The sequence below is a fragment of the Pseudorasbora parva genome, chromosome 12 (assembly GCF_024679245.1).
Source record: "Pseudorasbora parva isolate DD20220531a chromosome 12, ASM2467924v1, whole genome shotgun sequence".
NCBI classification, from domain to species: Eukaryota; Metazoa; Chordata; class Actinopteri; order Cypriniformes; family Gobionidae; genus Pseudorasbora; species Pseudorasbora parva.
This window is the reverse complement of record NC_090183.1, coordinates 31,301,345-31,320,800: the sequence shown is the minus strand read 5'-3', so window position 1 is coordinate 31,320,800 and position 19,456 is coordinate 31,301,345. Positions and strand designations below refer to the sequence as shown.

The 19,456-nt window shown below is 36.8% G+C and overlaps 2 protein-coding genes across 8 annotated transcripts in view; both read left to right on the top strand.

The window, feature by feature from the left end:
• The first annotated feature begins 630 nt into the window (after nt 1-630).
• tmem69 (transmembrane protein 69) lies at nt 631-1,974 on the top strand. Its single transcript, XM_067458426.1, has 3 exons — nt 631-745; nt 930-979; nt 1,223-1,974. Exons 2-3 carry the CDS (start codon nt 935-937, stop codon nt 1,904-1,906), a joined length of 729 nt encoding a protein of 242 aa, XP_067314527.1. The 5' UTR covers nt 631-745; nt 930-934; the 3' UTR covers nt 1,907-1,974.
• A 1,475-nt stretch (nt 1,975-3,449) lies between these two features.
• Nucleotides 3,450-19,456, top strand: part of mast2 (microtubule associated serine/threonine kinase 2) — a 162,896-nt gene continuing 146,889 nt past the window's right edge. For 5 of the 7 annotated variants that reach the window (XM_067459849.1, XM_067459853.1, XM_067459852.1 and 2 more), the window contains exon 1: nt 3,451-4,495. In XM_067459849.1, the coding sequence (XP_067315950.1) occupies nt 4,415-4,495 (81 nt within the window). In that variant the 5' untranslated portion in view covers nt 3,451-4,414. Of the gene's footprint in view, nt 4,496-19,456 lie in introns of all 7 variants that reach the window. The other 2 variants (XM_067459848.1, XM_067459858.1) reach the window with 2 other exon arrangements.

Sequence of the window (19,456 nt, the reverse complement as noted above, 5' to 3'; positions counted from 1 at the left end):
AACTAATTTTAGATTTATTATTTTTTACTGTATAAATTAGGTGTTTAGAAAAGATAAATGCCTTTATAAATTTCAGGGGTTCTGCAAAAGAGGATAATCATATTGGGCGCCTGTGGCATCTAAAGATTGGAAACCCCTGTGTTATGCCCACACAATGTTTTGATGTTTGTGCATTGTTCGAAAGTGTAGTTATAGAATAGAATAGAATATGCAAAGTTTGCACCAAAACATATTCCTTTTCAGATAACGGGTTTTGAATTTAAATAGCAAGAAAATGGATTTAAAAAAAAAAAAAAAAAAAAAAAAAATAAATAAATAATTATTTAATTAATTGAAGTGAACATGGCCATGATAATAACCAAACCGTATGTGCATTGCTCGTTGTGTGCCAGTATTCTATCCACTGTCCCTTGCTTTTTCTGTTTCTTAATACATTTTCAGTCAAACCTGACCACAAATAATATATATATTTTTTTATATCAAACATTTATATGAATTTCATTTAGTTAAACTGCACTTTACTACACTCCATTCCCACGAGACTCCATCTCATTCTGAGTATAAATGTAAACATTTAATTTGAATTTAAAGACATGATTCTTCTTCCGTAGGACTTTTATAAGAACTTCAGGCATTTTGCTTGTTTGGGTGTGTCTGACTTCACATTTCCACTCGCGTTATAATGACCTTCTGCTAAACCTACGTTAGTACGTTTTATTTTAAGACGCTATGAAATGAAATCAAGGTAGGGCTATGTTTTATTAAGTTTTATCGAATCTGACATACGATATAAAACTACTGCTTAAACGGTTAGCTTTTATAGTGTGCATTGTGCAGTTCAGTTTACCTGACATCCGATCGGATTCAGACAGCACTGTAGTAACTGTCCTTAATTAATTATTAATGTTTTCAAATGATTTGAATTGCAGGTAAAATGTTGGCCAGTATAATCGGACGTCACATCCTTGGTAACATTAGGGTAAGTGTACAATTTTACCCGTTAGATTTTGTTGCTATTTTGCACTTTTTATTCTATCATTTTCTCTCATTTTATTTATCTATTTTCTATTTACGCCGGTTTCAGTCATAAATAACAGCACTCTGTGTTACGTAATGTTAATAACTTCTAATACGTTATTAAATAGTTTTCCTCTCTATTGTTTATGAGAATTCGTATCACAACGAAAGCAATTGTTTTAATTCGCTTTTGTTCTTTGCTCAGGTGTCCAGAAAGATTGCCTATTTAGGGCAGCGGACCACTCATTTTTCAACAATTCTCACTAGAGGTTTGTATGGACAGTTGCCCCCAAGGCATGTTGCCGGCGCTGTTCTGGGAGCCCAGTCATTTCACTGGTCTGGTCAGAGACTGAAGAAACGACCTCAGGAAGAGAGTCCACCAAAAGAACTTGATTTGCTTCGCTATGACTTGAGAGACCTGAAGAATGCTCCAAAGCCGGCCCTCTATCTTGGATTATCTGGTCTCATACCTTTTGTATCCGCTCCTCTACTTATGGCTGTCACAGAACTGTATCTTCCTGAAGTCGCATTTGCTCAAGTTGCATACGGAGCGTCCATAGTTTCCTTTCTTGGTGGGGTACGCTGGGGTTTTGCCTTGCCTGCCGGGAGTCCAGCAAAACCTGACTGGCTCAATTTAGCCAACAGCGTGGTTCCATCTCTGATTGCTTGGATGTCACTCCTTTTTTGCCATGACATTACACAGTCTGCTGTGCTTGTGATAATGGGGCTTGGGATATCATTGCATTATGACCTGTCCCTTCTGCCCACATACCCCAGCTGGTTTAAAGCACTGAGGACAATCCTCACAGCTGTAGCCTTTTTCTCTTTGATAGGCACTGTTGTCATTAAGCAGTTTTATCCTGAGAAGAAGTATTTCACTGATAAATGATGCATATTTGTAATGTCAGTCCACTGCTATTAAATATGTTAAAAGTGTCAAAACACTTTCTGTGTTTTAATTTCTGACTCAATTATCTTCCTTTTTATAAATATCCATTTGGCTTCCTATTGTTGAGTTATTGGCGAAACAGATGGTACATTGCAGTAGTGAAATCAAATGACTGGGGACTTTTCTTTTCTTTTTTTACCTTTAATATAACTTCACATACTGTGTCAGTTAGATCATGAGAAGTCAACTACAAATACTGTGAAATAAAAATAGAATTGCGTTCTTACTAAATTATTTGAAAATAAGTGATATTGACAAAAAAGCAATGCAAATGCTGAAAGATTTGAAATGGAGTAACTGCATTGTATTGAACAACTTTCAGTTTCCAACATTACTTGGGCACTTATTTTTCTTTGTCTTGTTTATCTATATTTTTAAATGATTTTAGCAAGAACATTACATTTTGTGTGAAGTCATTCATACACTGTAAAACTGTTACTAAATAAAATAAGTTTAATTAACTCAAAGTACTTAGAAAAAAAGTTGTGAACTCAATACCTGATTATATTAAGTTCAGCTCAAGCTGAATGAGTTACAGCAGATGTCTAGTTCCCAGCATGCTTTGCGTCTGACGGTTAATCAAGAATATATTTGAATATTTCATTATTTTACTATATTTTATTTAAATTAAGTGTTATTTTATGCTTTTGACCAATGTCAATATATGCTGTGATCTATAGTGTTTGATGTTCTGTTCTGTTGCTATTTAAAAGGGGGCATCATGTTATGTGGGGCTGTGGGCTCAAATGGAATAATTTTACAGTACTCATAAATATTAGTTACATAACTCAAATGGTTTAAGTTACCCTAACTGGTTGGGTTTTACAGTGTGCTGCTTAACGTTTTTAATGCTTTATCTCATTACAGTGCACATTGATGGCAATGATTAAACTGTACAAAGAACCTAAGATTCTAAGACCCATCACCTTTCAAGTAAAATCCACCAAAATATAGACTACCGGTATGTTGCTTTATGTTATTCCAAATTATTGTTATTTTAATGTTTATTTTTGAGTTTCTCAGATGCTATACCTCATAGATTATAATTTATATGATACAATCGAAAAACCTGGCACAAGGCCCTGTTTCTCAATTGTCATCTAATTTTCCAAACACATTTAATTTATATACATCTCCATAACACACCTGGCGTACTTGTCATAGTATAATTCAAATGAGTATCATTTTTTTCCTTAGAAGCTATCTAATAATGTTTGATGCAGACGGTAAATGTAATGGCTATTAAAAAATAAATAAAACATCACTTTAGTCTCAGCAGATGGCAGCAAATACGAAGTACAATCCTATTTCACCGAAAACCGATCTTTTTTCTTGCCCCTTCTAAACCATTGGAGGATCAGCCCTCCGGGGTACATGCAATGCAAAACTCCCCCACTTGACTCTGCTCAGACAGACTGAACGGAGAACAGCGCTCCAGTGTATTTGCGAGACACCCTACTTAGACTCTGCTTGCACAGACTGAACTTAGATCAGCATTTGGCACGCACCCACCGCCGTCCACTCTATCCGAGCTTCAGGAAGCGGCTAGATTTCCTCCCTGGAGAAAAGCAACGACATGGACCGGTTCTGATTAGTAATTATTTATTTATTTTTGCCACCGAGCCGTTTCATCGCAACGGCCGGGTTGACGTTTGAAGAAGAGTGAAGTTGGAAGAGAAACGCGGAGCTTCGTGCCCGCATGATATAATGATCCGTGTCAAAACAGAGCTCGCGCTCGAGAGTCCTGACTCACGAGACATGATGAACAGTTGAGCTCGCGCTGTGTTGTGACTCCGCGGCAAAGTATCTCGCCAGTCTGGCGGTTGACTGAATAATAATAAATAAAAAAAAATCGCCGTTTTTGTTTTTAGGTTATGGCTGAGGTAACTGTGGACTGTTAAAAAGTGTTAGTTTACAGAAAATAGAAAATCCGCTGGTGACTGGAATCTGCAACAAGCACGTTGGAAACGCGGCGTTATTCAACGAAATGGTGACCTGTCGCTATAATCTCACACTGACAGACACAGGCCCGGCGAGTTTATTTAGATATTGTTTTTAAACAGTCACTTCATTTTGACGTTTATTTTGCGGATGTTGTCAAACTTTATCAGCAAACAGTTAGCGAGCTAGCGAGTTCCGCCGGCTGATTTGCCGCGCTAAAGTCGCATAGTTTACATTAAAAACGAAAGACAAAACGGTATTTGAAGGGAAAAGTGACGGGCTGTCATGGCAACTCGGGCTGCAACTTAAGAGAGATCAACACAAAAGCCACGGTGTCGAACCTGCTCTCACCATTGATTCTGTCTTTGTGTTTGTGGAGCAAAGTTGAGGAGAGGTTTGCTCACCATGTATCAGAACAATACCTGCTCCACCATCTAAATGCAACTGACCATCGGATTCATCGATACATTACTGTTGTAGATTACTACTCAACCACCATCCATCAGAATGAAGGGAACCGAGAGCAAAAACAAAAGGAAACTCTGCACATCTGAGCAGCGGGAGAGCAGCACTGAAGGAAAAGACGAGGTAAGTGATCTTGTACTGAAAAGATGACCCGCTTTAACAGGGATACATTGCTTCATTTTAAAATGCAAGGTAATGTTAAACCTAACGCAATACAAAAAGGAGTCCTTAGATAGTGGTGCATGTGACGCAGCTGCCCTGCAGAATGAGCGCAGTGCATCCATTCAGTCCATTCACGAAGGATCTGCCTATACAGATCAAGTACATTATGACATTAAAGCTTTTCTTGCAAACATCCCTTAGGTGATAATGTGAAAGCAGAGAGATATCTAACGTTAGAGAAAAAGTGCATGGTCGTTTGCTTGTGTATAACGTTACTTAACTTGCAGAGCACTCAATTGATACATTCGTTATTTTGTTTAAAATATTATATAAGAGCTTGTTTATTCAATTACATTATATTTCAGACTGATGGAATATTATTAAAAACAATACACACCCAGGAAAGCATGCACATTTGGTTTGTGTGTTTTTGCATTGTGTAATTAGCTTTGTGCAGTTATTCGGGTAAGTTTATGGGACTTGCTTAAGTTTATTACCCACATTATGTTTGTTCTGTTGACTTTTATTGGCTCCTTGTTTTCTGACAATGTGTGTCTTGTGTTATTATTGGGGATAGGACAGGCTGACATTGAAAGGAAATAAAAGAAGGAGCGTACTATATATATATATATATATATATATATATATATATATATATATATATATATATATATATATATATATATATATATATATATATATATATTAGTACTCTCCTTCTTTTGTGTGAATTAACATAGCACTAGCAAATGCTTTTATCAAAGTGACTATGTGTGTAATATAATGAACAATAATGCATTCTAGCATGGGCATACAATGAGAAGTGATGCAATACATTGTTCCAAGATTGTTTAGAGAAGTACTCCAACTAGATAAGCGTTTTCCAACATTTTTGTTTTGATAAGTAAAAAAATAAATCTTGGCACACCACTATACAAATAAATGCACATGCATAAAAACACACATGCATTGTTTTAAATGGCATATTATATTAAAAGTAGTACTCGCTTTAATGAAGGAACAGAAAAAGGACAAATAGTTAGCTATATGATGATGTTGGTGATGATAAAACAACACGTTTTCATATTGTTGCTGTTTGGGGGGTGACCTTGTGTGTCGATGAAGCTGATATTGTGGCTTTATATACACTTAATCGCCAAAAGTTTTGGGACAGCCCTACAAATCACTGAATTCAGGTGTTCCAATCATTTCCATGGACACAGGTGTATGAAATCAAGCACCTAGGCATGCAGACTGCCTCTACAAACATTTGTGAAGGAATGGGTCGCTCTCAGGAGCTCAGTGAATTCAAGCATGGTACCGAGATAGGTTTCCACCTGTGCATTAAGTTTGTAAAATTTCCTCACATCTAAATAATCCACAGTCAACTGTTAGTGGTATTATAACAAAGGGGAAGCATTTGGGAACAGCAGCAACTCAGCCACAAAGTGTTAGGCCACGTACTATCTCAACGCGGGGTCAGCACATGCTGATGTGTACAGTGAGCAGAAGTCATCAACTTTCTTCAGAGTCAATAGCTACAGAACTCCAAACTTTGTGTGGCCTTCAGATTAGCTCAAGAACGTTGCGTAGAGAGCTTCATGGAATGGGTTTCCATGGCCGAGCAGCTGCATCCAAGTCTTACATCACCAAGTGCAATACAAAGCGTCAGATGCAGTGATGTAAAGCACGTCGCCACTGGACTCTAGAGCAGTGGAGACATGTTTTCTGTCTGGCAATCAGATGGACGAGTCTGGTTTTGGAGGTTGCCAGGAGGGCGGCATTGTGCCAAGTGTAAAGTTTGGTGGAGGGGGGGGGGGTTATAGCGTGTGATTGTTTTTCCGGGATCAGGCTTGGCCTCTTAATGCTTCAGTATACCAAGACACAATTTCATGCTACAATTTCCCCAACTTTGTGGTAACATTTTGGGGATGGATGAGCAAGTTTTCTGTGGAGAACACCTTTGGGATGAATTAGAGCGGATACTGTCCAACCTTCTTGTACTTTGTACCTTCTCGTCCAACATCAGTGCCTGATCTCACAAATGCGCTTCTAGAAGAATGGTCAAAATTCCCATAAACACACTCCTAAACCTTGTGGAAATCCTTCCCAGAAGATTTGAAGCTACAAAAGGAGGGACAACTCCATATTAAACCCTACGGATTAAGAATTGGATATCATTAAAGGGTTACTTCAGCGATTAGCATATGGCTTTGTATCAGTAGAAACCCTGGAGTATATTCAAATGATCGTGCCCCCCCCCCCCCCCCCTTTTAAACAAATTGGCCGGCAGAGCAAAGTAAGTGTTTCAACTTCTCAAATTAATTCCTATGAAAGTTAAGCTTCCAAAGGCATGAACTGAAAATGTGCCAGACTGAACATGCGCTGTGAATCTATGCCTCAAGTGCGGACTCGTTTACCTCTGCTCTCATCACGAGAGCTCATTAGGAATGTATGTAGACTCCTGCTGCGTTTGTGCTGACACTTCCTCAGCGGTAAATCACATATTGTACAGACACTTTCAGTTTTTAATTGTAGTGTCTGTTCTCTAACTGAACTGATTTTATGAAAATGAACATGGTCGCGGTGGGAAAGTGAAAGTGATCCAGTAATCTAGTAGCGGTGGCTTTGGGAGTGGCCTCACAGGGCAGCGAAGCATTCTGGGAATTGTTGTCTTTCAGCCCCATGAGACAAAAATACATTTTCTGTCTTTTCTTAGTCTAGAAAGCACCAAATTAAAAAATAATTTCACATTTATACTACATTAATGACCCAGTTTAAATACATTCATCTTCCCAGCACTGAAGTACCCTTTAAAGTTCATGTGCATATAAAGGCAGGCATCCCAATATAGTGTAACTATGGTCAGACTCTTGCATGTCATATTAAAATTTTATGAAAATTAAGCTCAAATGCGCTACAAGATTTTTGACCAATGAATGACAGATATATTTTGTCTGTCACTGGGAGTGGTGCAGTTCAGATGAGCCATCAGTCTTCTTACTAACCTGACCCAGTTGGCAGAGTGACCCAGAGTGCAGAGAAGGGATTTTTTTTTGCACTTTCTGAAAAGTAAAATCCTGTTTCCGTGCATTTTTAATGAAGTGTTTCATGGCTTAATTCAAAAGTGCAACTGCTTTAAGTTGCAAGACATGGTGTAGTTAGAATACAATAAACCTGACAAGTATTCTTACATACATGTGTGAGATTTTGGGGGAAATGTTTCTATTGATGCATATTAATCATCCTGTATGCCAAGATGTGAAAATGAGACCTGAAAGAAAATCTCTTCCCACATATTCAACAAAATAAATTAGTCCTTGCTTTAGGTTTATGGAAGTTTGCAAATGGATTATAAATTGGGATTACTGTTGCAGTCCAGAACCGTGCAATAAGCATTGGCATTGTCATGAACTCCTCAGCCCCCTTTTGAATTTTTCTTTTAAATGCTCTCCATGCACAGTAAAACATTTTATCCAGTCCTATTAATTCTAATTTAGAAGAGGTTTGGCTGATTTTTTTTTTTTATGTGCCCAATTTTTCTCCTCTTATAACCTTTCAGTGGTAAACATGCTAAACATCTGTGTTAAACATCTGTGGTATTCAGCTTTGTTTTAGGAGTTCCTCTCCCCAATAGACATTGAACTGTGTTGTAAAAGTTTTTTAACCAGCACAGATGGCTTGGACTGGTGCAAAAAGCCGTTACATAAGCAACTCCCCAACCTAAATCAGCTTTTCATTCTTGTATTTTGATCATTTTAGAGATGAACTGACATAACCAGACTTGGTTAGATAATGGAAAATGGGGTTACAACATGTTGATGTTACTGAAGACTAATTCCCTTTTGGCATGTAAGCTCTATGCTTAACTCTTACACTCAAATGAAGGCTAAAATAAGCCGGTGCTGTACTGTGAGCCTGTTTACATTGCTTTCGAGAGCTTTCTGTCTGATTGGTGTATAGCTGCATCAATAGAGGATAGTGCCAAATATGCTCACCGGTTAGTTTCCAGGGTTAAGGTAATCTGCTAATAAAAATATGGAGACAGTGTCCTAAGTTGACATACACTCTCAGAAAAAAAGGTACAGTGCTGTCACTGGGGCGGTACCCTAAGGTAAAAAAGTAAACAGGTACATCTTTGTACCTTACTAACCCCAGTAGTAAATAACCCCTAGGGTCAATCTTGAGTACCTATAGAGTATTGAAGTATCCTTCATATCTCTGAAAAGTCTTTAGTTTTATTATATTTATAAAAGAAAGATAGGCTGTACCGAGTCTTTCCGGAAAAAATAACGAGCGGATGGAGGCCTATCGTATGGGCGGAGCTAAATAATCTCGAGCGCGCGCAGCTGTTGTATTGAGAGCGTCTGAAAGCTGTGACAATCTCAAGTGTGGAAAAGAAAACATTACCATAATAAACCATGGCTATCAATCAGATTCAACTAATATATATATGATCTAGAGTCAGATCCGGAGGCTGAAATAAATTGAACAGGAGAAACAACAACAGCAGGACATCCGTCTCTGTGGTATGTACTGTATTTACTGGCCTGTGAACATTTGTGTGGGTTTACTCGTGGTGTATGAGGACATGATTTGGTTTATGGACTATTGTATGCGACTAAACATTAGCAGTAGCAAGCAAAACAGTTTTGCACGTCAGACTAGTGTAATGTTATACATAGAAAAACAATGGAGTAGCGCATTTGAATGACGATCGTGTTGTTTACTGAAGTTTACTTATGCGACGATAGCCAACAACACAGACCAGACATTTGAATGAGTTTTACTCACCGCCTTTTACACCCCCCCCCCCCCCCCCCCCCGTTAAGAGTGCGTATTAGTACCTTAAAGGTACATAGTAGTACCTTTTCGGTTTTGTACATTAGGGTACCGCCCCAGTGACAGCACTGTACCTTTTTTTTCTTACAGTGTAGCCTTGAATAATTTTGTCTTAGTTCATTAGGGTGTATTTGGATTATCCTTTAACTCCTAGCCTTTATGAAATGGTGAATCTATAACTGAGAATTGCTTCTGTGCACTTGAGTCAGTGAAGGGTTTAATCTAGACCTGCAAAAGGAAAATAGGCCATCACTTTAGTCACCTCATTATGCAGAACTATCATGTAACAGGTCATGCCCTCTTGTTAAGTGTGGTTGTGGTTTCCAATCAAATTAAACTATCCAATTAAAATCAGATCTTTGATATTCATACATTTTTACTTACTCTTTCTTCTCTATTTCCACATAGACATCTGCAAACTTGATGACTTCATCTGTTGCTCTAAAAATGACACTGACAGACAGTCCTAAAGATTTAATTAAAATAAATAAATAATAATAATCATGTTTGTATTCAATGTGAACACATTTAGTGTGTATTTATTAAAATACGGATTTGACATGGCCAAAACACTGCTATCATTGAGTTTAGAAGCAATGGAAAATTGTTGTTTTCATGGGAAGAAAGAGAGGCAGAGAGAGATACACATGAGGCGGTGTAATGTAGGTGCTGACTTTCAGAAGAAAGTAGGAACATTGTCCCTCCACCGCATGCAGTTAGTTACACAGCAGGGTGTTTTTAGTTTGTCTCACTCTGCTGGGCTCAGCCTTTATTTCAGGGCTCAACTGAATTGGATAATTTAAAACTCCATGAAATCAAAATTGGAGTACAGGTCTATATTAGCTTTGAGTCCATCAATAACCTTGTGCAGACACTGCTTTTAGCAGACAGATACACATTTAAAATGTACAGTCTTCCTCTTCCAGGAACACATTGATGACTATTTTTTGCAGTTAGGGGTTAACAATATTTCAGAATCCCCCTTTCAGTGCTTACTGGTGTATCCATATTCTAATAAAAAAAAAAAAAATATTGGCTTAAAATATTGGCCATCATTTGTCAGCACTGGCAAACACCATAGAGTAAATAAGCCAGGCATGAGGGTCAGTTGACTTTTCTGTGATTAGATGTAGTTGTTTCCTCTTTGGGTCCCTTATCAGATGTTCAAATTAGGCATGAAAACAGTGGCGTATGCCAGTTTTTATAGAGCACATGCCGCTTCACTCTGCAATCATAAATGTCAGGAAATTACTGATCCATTTACAAGCCTTGATATTTTATGACAGAGCCTTAGTTCCACCAACCAGTCCAAAACACATCACAAACACCTCTCTGTTATAGATGTTGAATGTGATCAATAAACAAAAGAACCCAATTGATCCGGGGTCCGTTCTTTGAACGTCGCTAACCCAGTTTTGATTTTTGTCGATTTGGCATGATCTCGGATTGTTTGGTTCTTTGACGCTCATCTTTGACTTGTCATAGCAACAGCTCCGTCAACTCAAACCTTCTCTGGAGCAGGCTGATTTCATGTAAACATCTGTCCCAGCCACTGCTACTCTATTACAAGAGTTCATTACTGAACCAGGGGCAATAATAATTTTAAATAATAACTAATAATATAAGTTTTATTTAATTTTATAATTAGAAAATAATATTATAATGTTGTGTAACATGTGTGTGTATAATACTATAGACATGGCTACTTGATTGAGAGATTTATTTGTGATGGAATAATTACTTTATGATTTTATTGGTGGTTTACACATGTACAGTTATTCTGAGCCATGCATTAATTTGAGTGATGACAGATATTATGGGAGTGGCTTGATGCAGAGAACTTGATCATGACCCTTAAGAAACGTCAATTAATGCTGTCACATAACAAATTAGCTTAAAATTTAATAAAAAATTACATGCTAATTACAACAATGAAATAAAAATGTAAAGAGTGTTATAAATTCAATAAAATCGTGAATATAAATAATTGGGAATCATGTAAAAATGTTTGATTGGTCGTTCGGCTGTTTTCTTATAAAGATCCAGAAATGTGTTTTTTTTCTTTTTTAATTTGTCAAGTTTTTTGCCAGGTGGCTTTCTTAATTATATAGTAAACCAGCCAATCGCTGCATTGTTGCTTGTGGTTTCGATTATCAATAGAGCCGCCCTCTTCACTGAACACAAGAACGCGCAATCTTAATCCAGTTATTTTAATTCAATCCGCAAATTAGTTCAAGAACCAAATTAGCCAGAGATCAGTTATCACGATTAAAAGATCTTGGATCTGTCAAATCATCTCAGCGATGTATTAAAGGTGCACTATGTATTATTTTTGCAGTAAAATATCTAAAAGACACCAGGCCAGAGTTATATATTTTGTTCAGTTGTGTACTTACAATATCCCAAATGTTTCCAACTATTTGTAAATTGTGAGAATTGCTATTTTAACCGATGACCCGGGACGTGTCAGCATAGCCTTTGAGGGAGTCGCCTATCAATTGCGTCATATCTGCGTTACCCTCAGTTTCTGGTTTTATTTGACAGAAACACTTTTCTCTTAGCACAGAGTAATGTCATAACAATTTTAAACACACTTAAATCTATCTAATATGATAAAAAGAGCTGCATCACCTCATACCAATGACCGGAAAAGCGGAAATAGTGCGGGTGCCCGGCGACTGTGTTCCGTCCCGTCATAATAAAAGTCCCATTTCTCGCAAGGCGTGTATTTGTGTAACAATCGCTCCAGCAGCCGTACTCAGCTCTACAACTCTCGGTCCTGCTCTGCTTCATACTACAGTTACGTTAATAACCTCATGCATGAACGTGATTTCTGCTCGAGTCCTATTTTCCACCGGCTGTGAGGTGAAGACCACATGTCCCAAGATTCTGAGCTCAAACTTAGCGTCATCAAACTACACTTCCTTTATTTTGAATAGGCGACCTCTAGTGGACGGAAAGTTGCATAGTGCACCTTTAAGCAAGGTACAAAGAATGGACCCCAGCCCAGATCTCACTTTTTTCTCTAGCAATTTACTAAAATTTATTTCACCAATCAGCCATAATATGTTATTTGAATAGAAAATAGTAAAACGTGCGCATTGTTTTTTTCTGTTGGCAGTGGTGTCTGGCTGTAAAATGGTGGTGTTATTAACTGGCCAGCCTGGGGTCATGTAAAATCATACAACTGGGATCAACAGAGATTTGCACTGTATTATGAGGCAGATCAGATGAGGAAGAGGAATGCTACAAGCAGGAGCCTGTGTGTGTAGGAGAACATGTCATAAAACCGCTGTTTTAATGTAGTGGAAAGCACTCTTACTGTTCTACAGTCACTAGAGAGGGGAGTGGTTCAATATTTTTATTGTGTAAAGGGCAAAGAGCACTTTTGTGAAATGTCAGATTTTTCCCTTGTCTTAAAGAAACCACTTTATTGAAGAAATAAAGACAATGTCTGTTATTCATTGATACTTTTCAATTAATGGGTGTACAGGACCATCAATAGTTGGAAAATATATATAATTTTTGTATTGTTTTACCATGGTCTCTATCCACTGCCATAATAGGAAGAAGCGCATGCAGAACTATTTTTAATATTACTGCTTTTGAGGTCCGAAAGGGATAGAAGGACATAGGGAACTGAATCAACAGCAGGGTGAGTAAAAGATGGCTTTAATTTCATTTCAGGGTGAACTATCCCTTTAAAGGTTTGAAACATCTTGAGGGTGAGTAAATGATGACACAATTTTCATTTTTTGGGTGAACTATCACTTTAATCAACATTTTACAACAACGCCTACAGTTTCCTCATTCACTACTCAGGCCGATACAGAGTACTGATCCGATACTTGGGTGTGTATCTGTAGCTGTATACACTACTAGAAGTGTACACTGTAAAAAAAATAAATCAGGTCTCCAATTAAAAATGTTCAAGTGACCTATCAAATTTTTCAGCTGGCCAAATTGAATTTCTTATAGAAATATCATCGATTCACAGAATTTCAATTCGGCCAAACAAAAAATTTAGATGTGATCAGTCACTAGAAAATGTTCAAATGGAGACATTATTATTTTTTATTATTTACGCTGTATGAATTGCTAGAATTTTTATTTATTTTATGGTGTACTTAAGACTTATCCCTTAATAAAACATGATTAAATACATAAAGTGAACTACTGTATTTATTACAGTATTTTTATTATATATAGAGAAAAAGCTTTTAAATGCAGCCACAAATCTAACACCACAAACTGAGAAAGGTATTTTAGTTTTGCAATATAACTAAAAACCAGTGCAACAAATAAATCATAAAAAAATTATATATAAATCAGAAAGTAATCTCTTACAACAAAACAAATGAAAAATAAGCAACCATTTAGGCATAATTAGTATTATTAATAGAGATGTATTATTATAACATAGATGTACAGTACAACAGTAGCCTAATGTATTCTGTCAAATGTCTTCACATTAAACCTTTTATTTTGACGGGATGCCATGAAGATATGGCGATATGTGTTCATGTTATGTCAGTTTTCTCAAATGAAACGTTAACACATCAAATGAAATGGTCCCTTTACCTTTCTATTAATGTGCTTGGACACAGAGCTCTGTGAACAGCCAGCCTCTGTTGTAATGACCCTTTGTGTCTTGCCCTCCTTGTGCAAGGTGTCAATGGTCGTCTTTTAGACAACTGTCAAGTCAGCAGTCTTCCCCATGGTTGTTTCGCCTACAAAACTAGACTGACCCTGCTTCCCAATTCGCATACTCTCTATACTAAATATTATTCGAAAATAGAATTAGTATGTCCAAAATCGTAGCATGTTAAAAAGAGTATTCCAAAGATACCCGGATGGTTTAATATTTCCGTTCCGAGTGCGACACAAATAGTAGATCAATGTGCGGCTACATTTCTCTCAGTTATGGTAGGAAATTAAACTGAATGTGGAGGATTTGAACTGTGATGATTGGCAGAGCAGTTCAAACGGTGATGGGATGCTCGTAACTAAGCGACGAGTCCTTTAAAGATGACGAAGTAGTATGTCCCAAAGCGTGCATGCTTTTCTGCTACACACTCAAAAGTATGTACTTTTTCTTCACAAAAAGAGTACATACTTTTAGGACATAGTATATGTAGGCTAAATGTGATGCAGCATGAGAGAACATTTAAAGGCCTTTGCAGGTGTTTTGAGTTAATTAGCTGATTAGAGTGTGGTACCGAATATTTTCACGATATTATTTTCGGAGATTCTGATTTTGGGATTTTTCTTAGTTGTCAGTTATAATCATCAACATTAAAAGAAATAAACATTTGAAATATATCAATCTCTGTGTTATGAGTGGATATAATATACAAGTTTCACTTTTTGAATGGAATTAGTGAAATACATTTTTTTATGATATTCTAATCATATGACCAGCACCTGTATATTCGGCTACAGTCTGGAGCCCTGCGCTTAGATTAACACAGAAGCAACTGAACACAGATGCGGTTACCAAATATACTCGGGAGTCGGTACTACCAGTACTACAGAAATTCTGGTAACATCACATTTTTAAAATTTCAGTTTTGACTTGGTACTGAAGTACCGGTACTTGTGACATCCCTAATCGCCGTTTTACTGGCTGGTTGGTCCAGTCTGAAATGCTGCTAAACAGCGGACATACTGTTAAGTGCTAATGCGTTTGCATTTCTTCTTCGCTGCTCTCTAAACAGTGCTTGCTTGTGGCAACTGCACAACTTCCTGTGCAGCAGTTAGGGAAAGCTTGTGGTCATAATAACTATGGGTCTTGTTTAAGAAAGCAGTGTCGGATCAGTATGGGTTCAAGTACTCGCCGATACCGATGCCAGAATTTGTTGTGGTATCTGTGATATTTCCGATACTAGTATCGGAATCGGAACAACTCTTAAAATCTTTGTACATATTAGTTCCTTTATTTTACATTAATTCCCCCATTTTGATTCTGCTCTTCTCTCAATTAGTCCTGCCTGTGAAGCTTTTCCCTTCTTCTGTTATCAGTAATTTCTCAAAATTGAAAGCTCTCCAGCACCATCATTATTATGGCTGAGCACACGTTGTTTGAGCTTGTGGCAAAGATGAAAACCACTCAGAGGCACAGCTACTCGACAGCTCCCTTTATCCCTGAATTTGCACACCCTGTGTAATTATTAAAATTCTTCTAGATTACAACCCTTGGCATTGCTTAATCCATGTTATAATAAGCCAAACGCAGACTGGATAAACTAATTCTTTTGAGGTGCAGGTCTACATACAGAATGAATGCCATTAAAGGAGTAGTTCACTTTAAAATTAAAATTACCCCATGATTTACTCACCCTCAAGCCATCCTAGGTATATATGACTTTCTTCAGTGTCGGGTTCATTTAGTTTAAAGCTCAACAAAGCACATCCATCCATAATAAACATAATCCACACAGCAACACGATGGGGTTTTGCAATAACAATGTAATATAATAATATAAATAAATAAATAATAATGTAAAAAAAACAGAAATTCAATTTGGCCAACTGAAAAATTTAGATGTGATCAGTCACTAGAACATTTTCAATTGGGATACCTGATTTTTTTATTTTTTCCCCCACATATTTTAAACTTTCTAAAATAAAATATCTTGCTTCCTTTACAACACATCTGTTTTCTACTTATGGAAAAAGTGTAACTGACGTGACGTATCACTAGAACGTAGCATAAGCGTTTTGAATTGCGAGAGGCGTTACACTTTCTGCGTAAGTTTAATCTGGAATTGAATTGTGTTCTTCAGAAAGAAGAAAGTCATATACATGTAGGATGGCTTGAGAGTGAGTAAATGATAGGGTAAATTTAGTTTTAAAGTTAACTACTCCTTTAACAGGATAATATTATAGACTCCAATATGGTGATATTTTGAGGCATACTTTATAGATGTAGTTAGTTGAGGAGTGCTGTATGTGTCATTTAATTAATCTAGATAATATTTTCAGAGCCATATGCTTGAATCTGTCTATCCTGAATTTGTTTCATGATTTATTGGTGGTTTTGAAAAGTTGTGCTTCAGATCTCAATATTGTTACAATTGACCCGGTAGGATATATAAGTCCAATGTTCTTTCTTGTGTGCACCTGCCATGTTTATGTGTACAAATCGGTATTGATTGTGACTCTACGACATTATGTGGTTCTGGCAAGGCTGGGATTGATGCTGTCCACAGGCAGAATGTAATGATGCAGAAACAATAAGCTGACTGACTGACTCTGCACTGCGCAAAGAGTTCCTGTACACCTCAACACAAACACAACTATTGTTGTGCTATTCTCCTGTCATTGTTATAAAGCAAATTACTAAAATATTTAATTTACAGTGTATCCTTTTTCCGCCCTATTAATGTTTGATGTGAAAACATTTAAGGGGGTGGTAAAACATGATTTCACTTTTCTAACTTTAGCTAGTGTCTAATGTTGCTGTTTGAGCATACACAACATCTGCAAAGTTACAACGTTCAAAGTTTAAAGCAAAGGGAGATATTTGCTTTTAAAGAATAGAATTAAGATCATTTAGTTTGCGTAAAAATCAGTTTAACGTCATTCTGTTTAAGGTTTGGGAAAACCACACATTTACATGGAAAACATTGCCATCACACATCAGTCTTATCTGACTTGATAGGGATGCACCGATACTATTTTTTCAGAACTGATCCCATCCAATAATAATAATTCTGAGTATTGGCCAATACCAATGCAATTTTGTTTAAAAATTATATGTAGAATTTCTATACATCAGTCTGTTGAACTGATAGTCACTCTTTTGTGAATTAAACACAGTCTACTAAATACAGACAACTTCATTATAAAGGAAAACAACAAATATATAAATATATTTAATCACAATGTATGACAAAAATATTACTATACACTAGATGGTAGATAAATTAGATTAGTGAATAATTCAGCAGCAAATGTTACAAAATCACGAGTGCACAATAATTGTATACAATCTAAACATTTAGTGGGGAAAAAATAAAGAAAACAATAAAAGTGAATAAGTGTAGCTCTAAATCTGGTAAAATGTTACACAAAATACATTCATGAAAAAGGGCCTATATACTAAGAAATTACATTTTATTTTAAATGTATATTGCATATTTTTAATGGGGCAGCAACATAGATAGGGCAGAACAATAAATGCTATTCATAATCTTTCATAGCGCAAAAATGTTATAATACATAGCAGATCAAAGTGGATGCACATCCTGTGCGCAGGATAATCCGCTTGAAGCAACACGGAGTCACTGCGAGCACACACCCGCACTCCGTCTGCATTGAGAAGTTCAAAGCACAAAGGGAAGATATATTGACGCGTAGCGGAGTGTATCTATGCAATATATTTTTTTTTTTTCAATACGTTTCTTTTAACAGTTTAAAATTTCTGTTACTGTGTGTGAAGAACAATACAATCTCTAGTCCAGTGTTGTGATCTAACTGACACCTGGGAGAAAGCAACACGATTTACAGCAATAAACGGCAGCAGATCGTCATTTTTTGAGAAACCATAGATCGTTATCTACAGATCAAGCATAAAAACAGAAACAATGAATAATCTCAGAGAGCGTTTCATCGTGTTGACTGTCGTAACCGAACTTGACACAGTTTGAAAGCTGAATGGAGTGTGACTGAGCTGCAGCGGAGGGAAGCATGCATTGACGTGAACTTGAATTTAATGACTTAAATATTCATCTGTACCTCACATTAAACTATGGAATGGCTTCAGAACACTTATAATATAGTGCACACATTGTTAATGATGCTTTATAATGTTTTTGTGCCTTTTGTGGGGCACTGGGGCTTAACAATAACACAGAATATTATATGCACAGTATCGGATTTGGATCGGTCCTGTCTGACCGATAACCAATCTGGCAAATAATGGCATATCGGAGCCGATAACGATACTGAGTATCGGATCAGTAGTTGTTGGTGACTGCATGGAATAAACTAAAAGAATCAAGCATTATTGTGGATAACTGTAAACATGTAGGTAACTTAATAAGCATAACTTATCTGACTGGGGCTAGATATGACAGCGGAGCTGAAGCTCATTAAATATGCAAATCTTATCCAATCCTAGCCGTGGACGTTTACTTTCAAGTCTCCTGTGCGGCACGCCCATCAAAACCCAGCATTCAGAAGACAGCCCCAACACCAGTGTAGAAATTACCCTATTACTTATTAGCTATGATGTTTTTGAATGTAAAACCACACAAATGTCATTAGTTGAACTCAGACAACAGTATAAAAAAAGAAAAAAAGCCAGTTCATTGTTTAAATTATCAAACAATTTTTGTGTGCTTACCTTACATTTAATATCTGGAGGCATGCAGAGAGGAGCTGATGAGTGTGAGATTTAGCACTGAATCAATTAATGGAAGAGACTTCCATGCACATAAAATCACATGCAAACATATTCACAAGATCATGGCTCCAATTTTTTATATGAGGGTTATACAGCAGCTCCTATAAGATGGGGAAGGTGAAGTCTTACCAGTGGGAATAATTTATGTAGAAATTGAATGGAAAATGATCATGTGCTGTTTATGTTAATCAGTTTATGCAAAGTAAAATCCAATTTAATGGCTGGGGTTTTCAATGAGGCACTAGATTGTGAGAGAGTCTGGAGTGTCACGCTCCATGGCCCTCTAATTACTGTGGAGGTTTGGAAGTTGCTCTTCTATTTTAATCCTGCCGGTAGACAGAGATGGGGTGGAGGGGAATCAAAACTTTCGTGCCTGCTCCCATTTTGTAGACACCATCACAACATATAAACCACTGTTAAATTAATCTCTAGGAAAACAATTACAGTTGTATCTAGTGGAGCTGCACAAATCTGGATAAATTAAGATTATTTTAAACAGAAATTCTCCAAAAACAACGAAACAAATAATTTACCAGAGGTTCTGACAAAATGCTAATTGGAAAAAAAGAACATTCAATGAGTGAATCAGCTTTTTTAAATAAATTTTTACATTAAATCACTTTTAAAATGTGATGTTAAAAGCTTGAATGCTTCTATAGACATACGCGTTT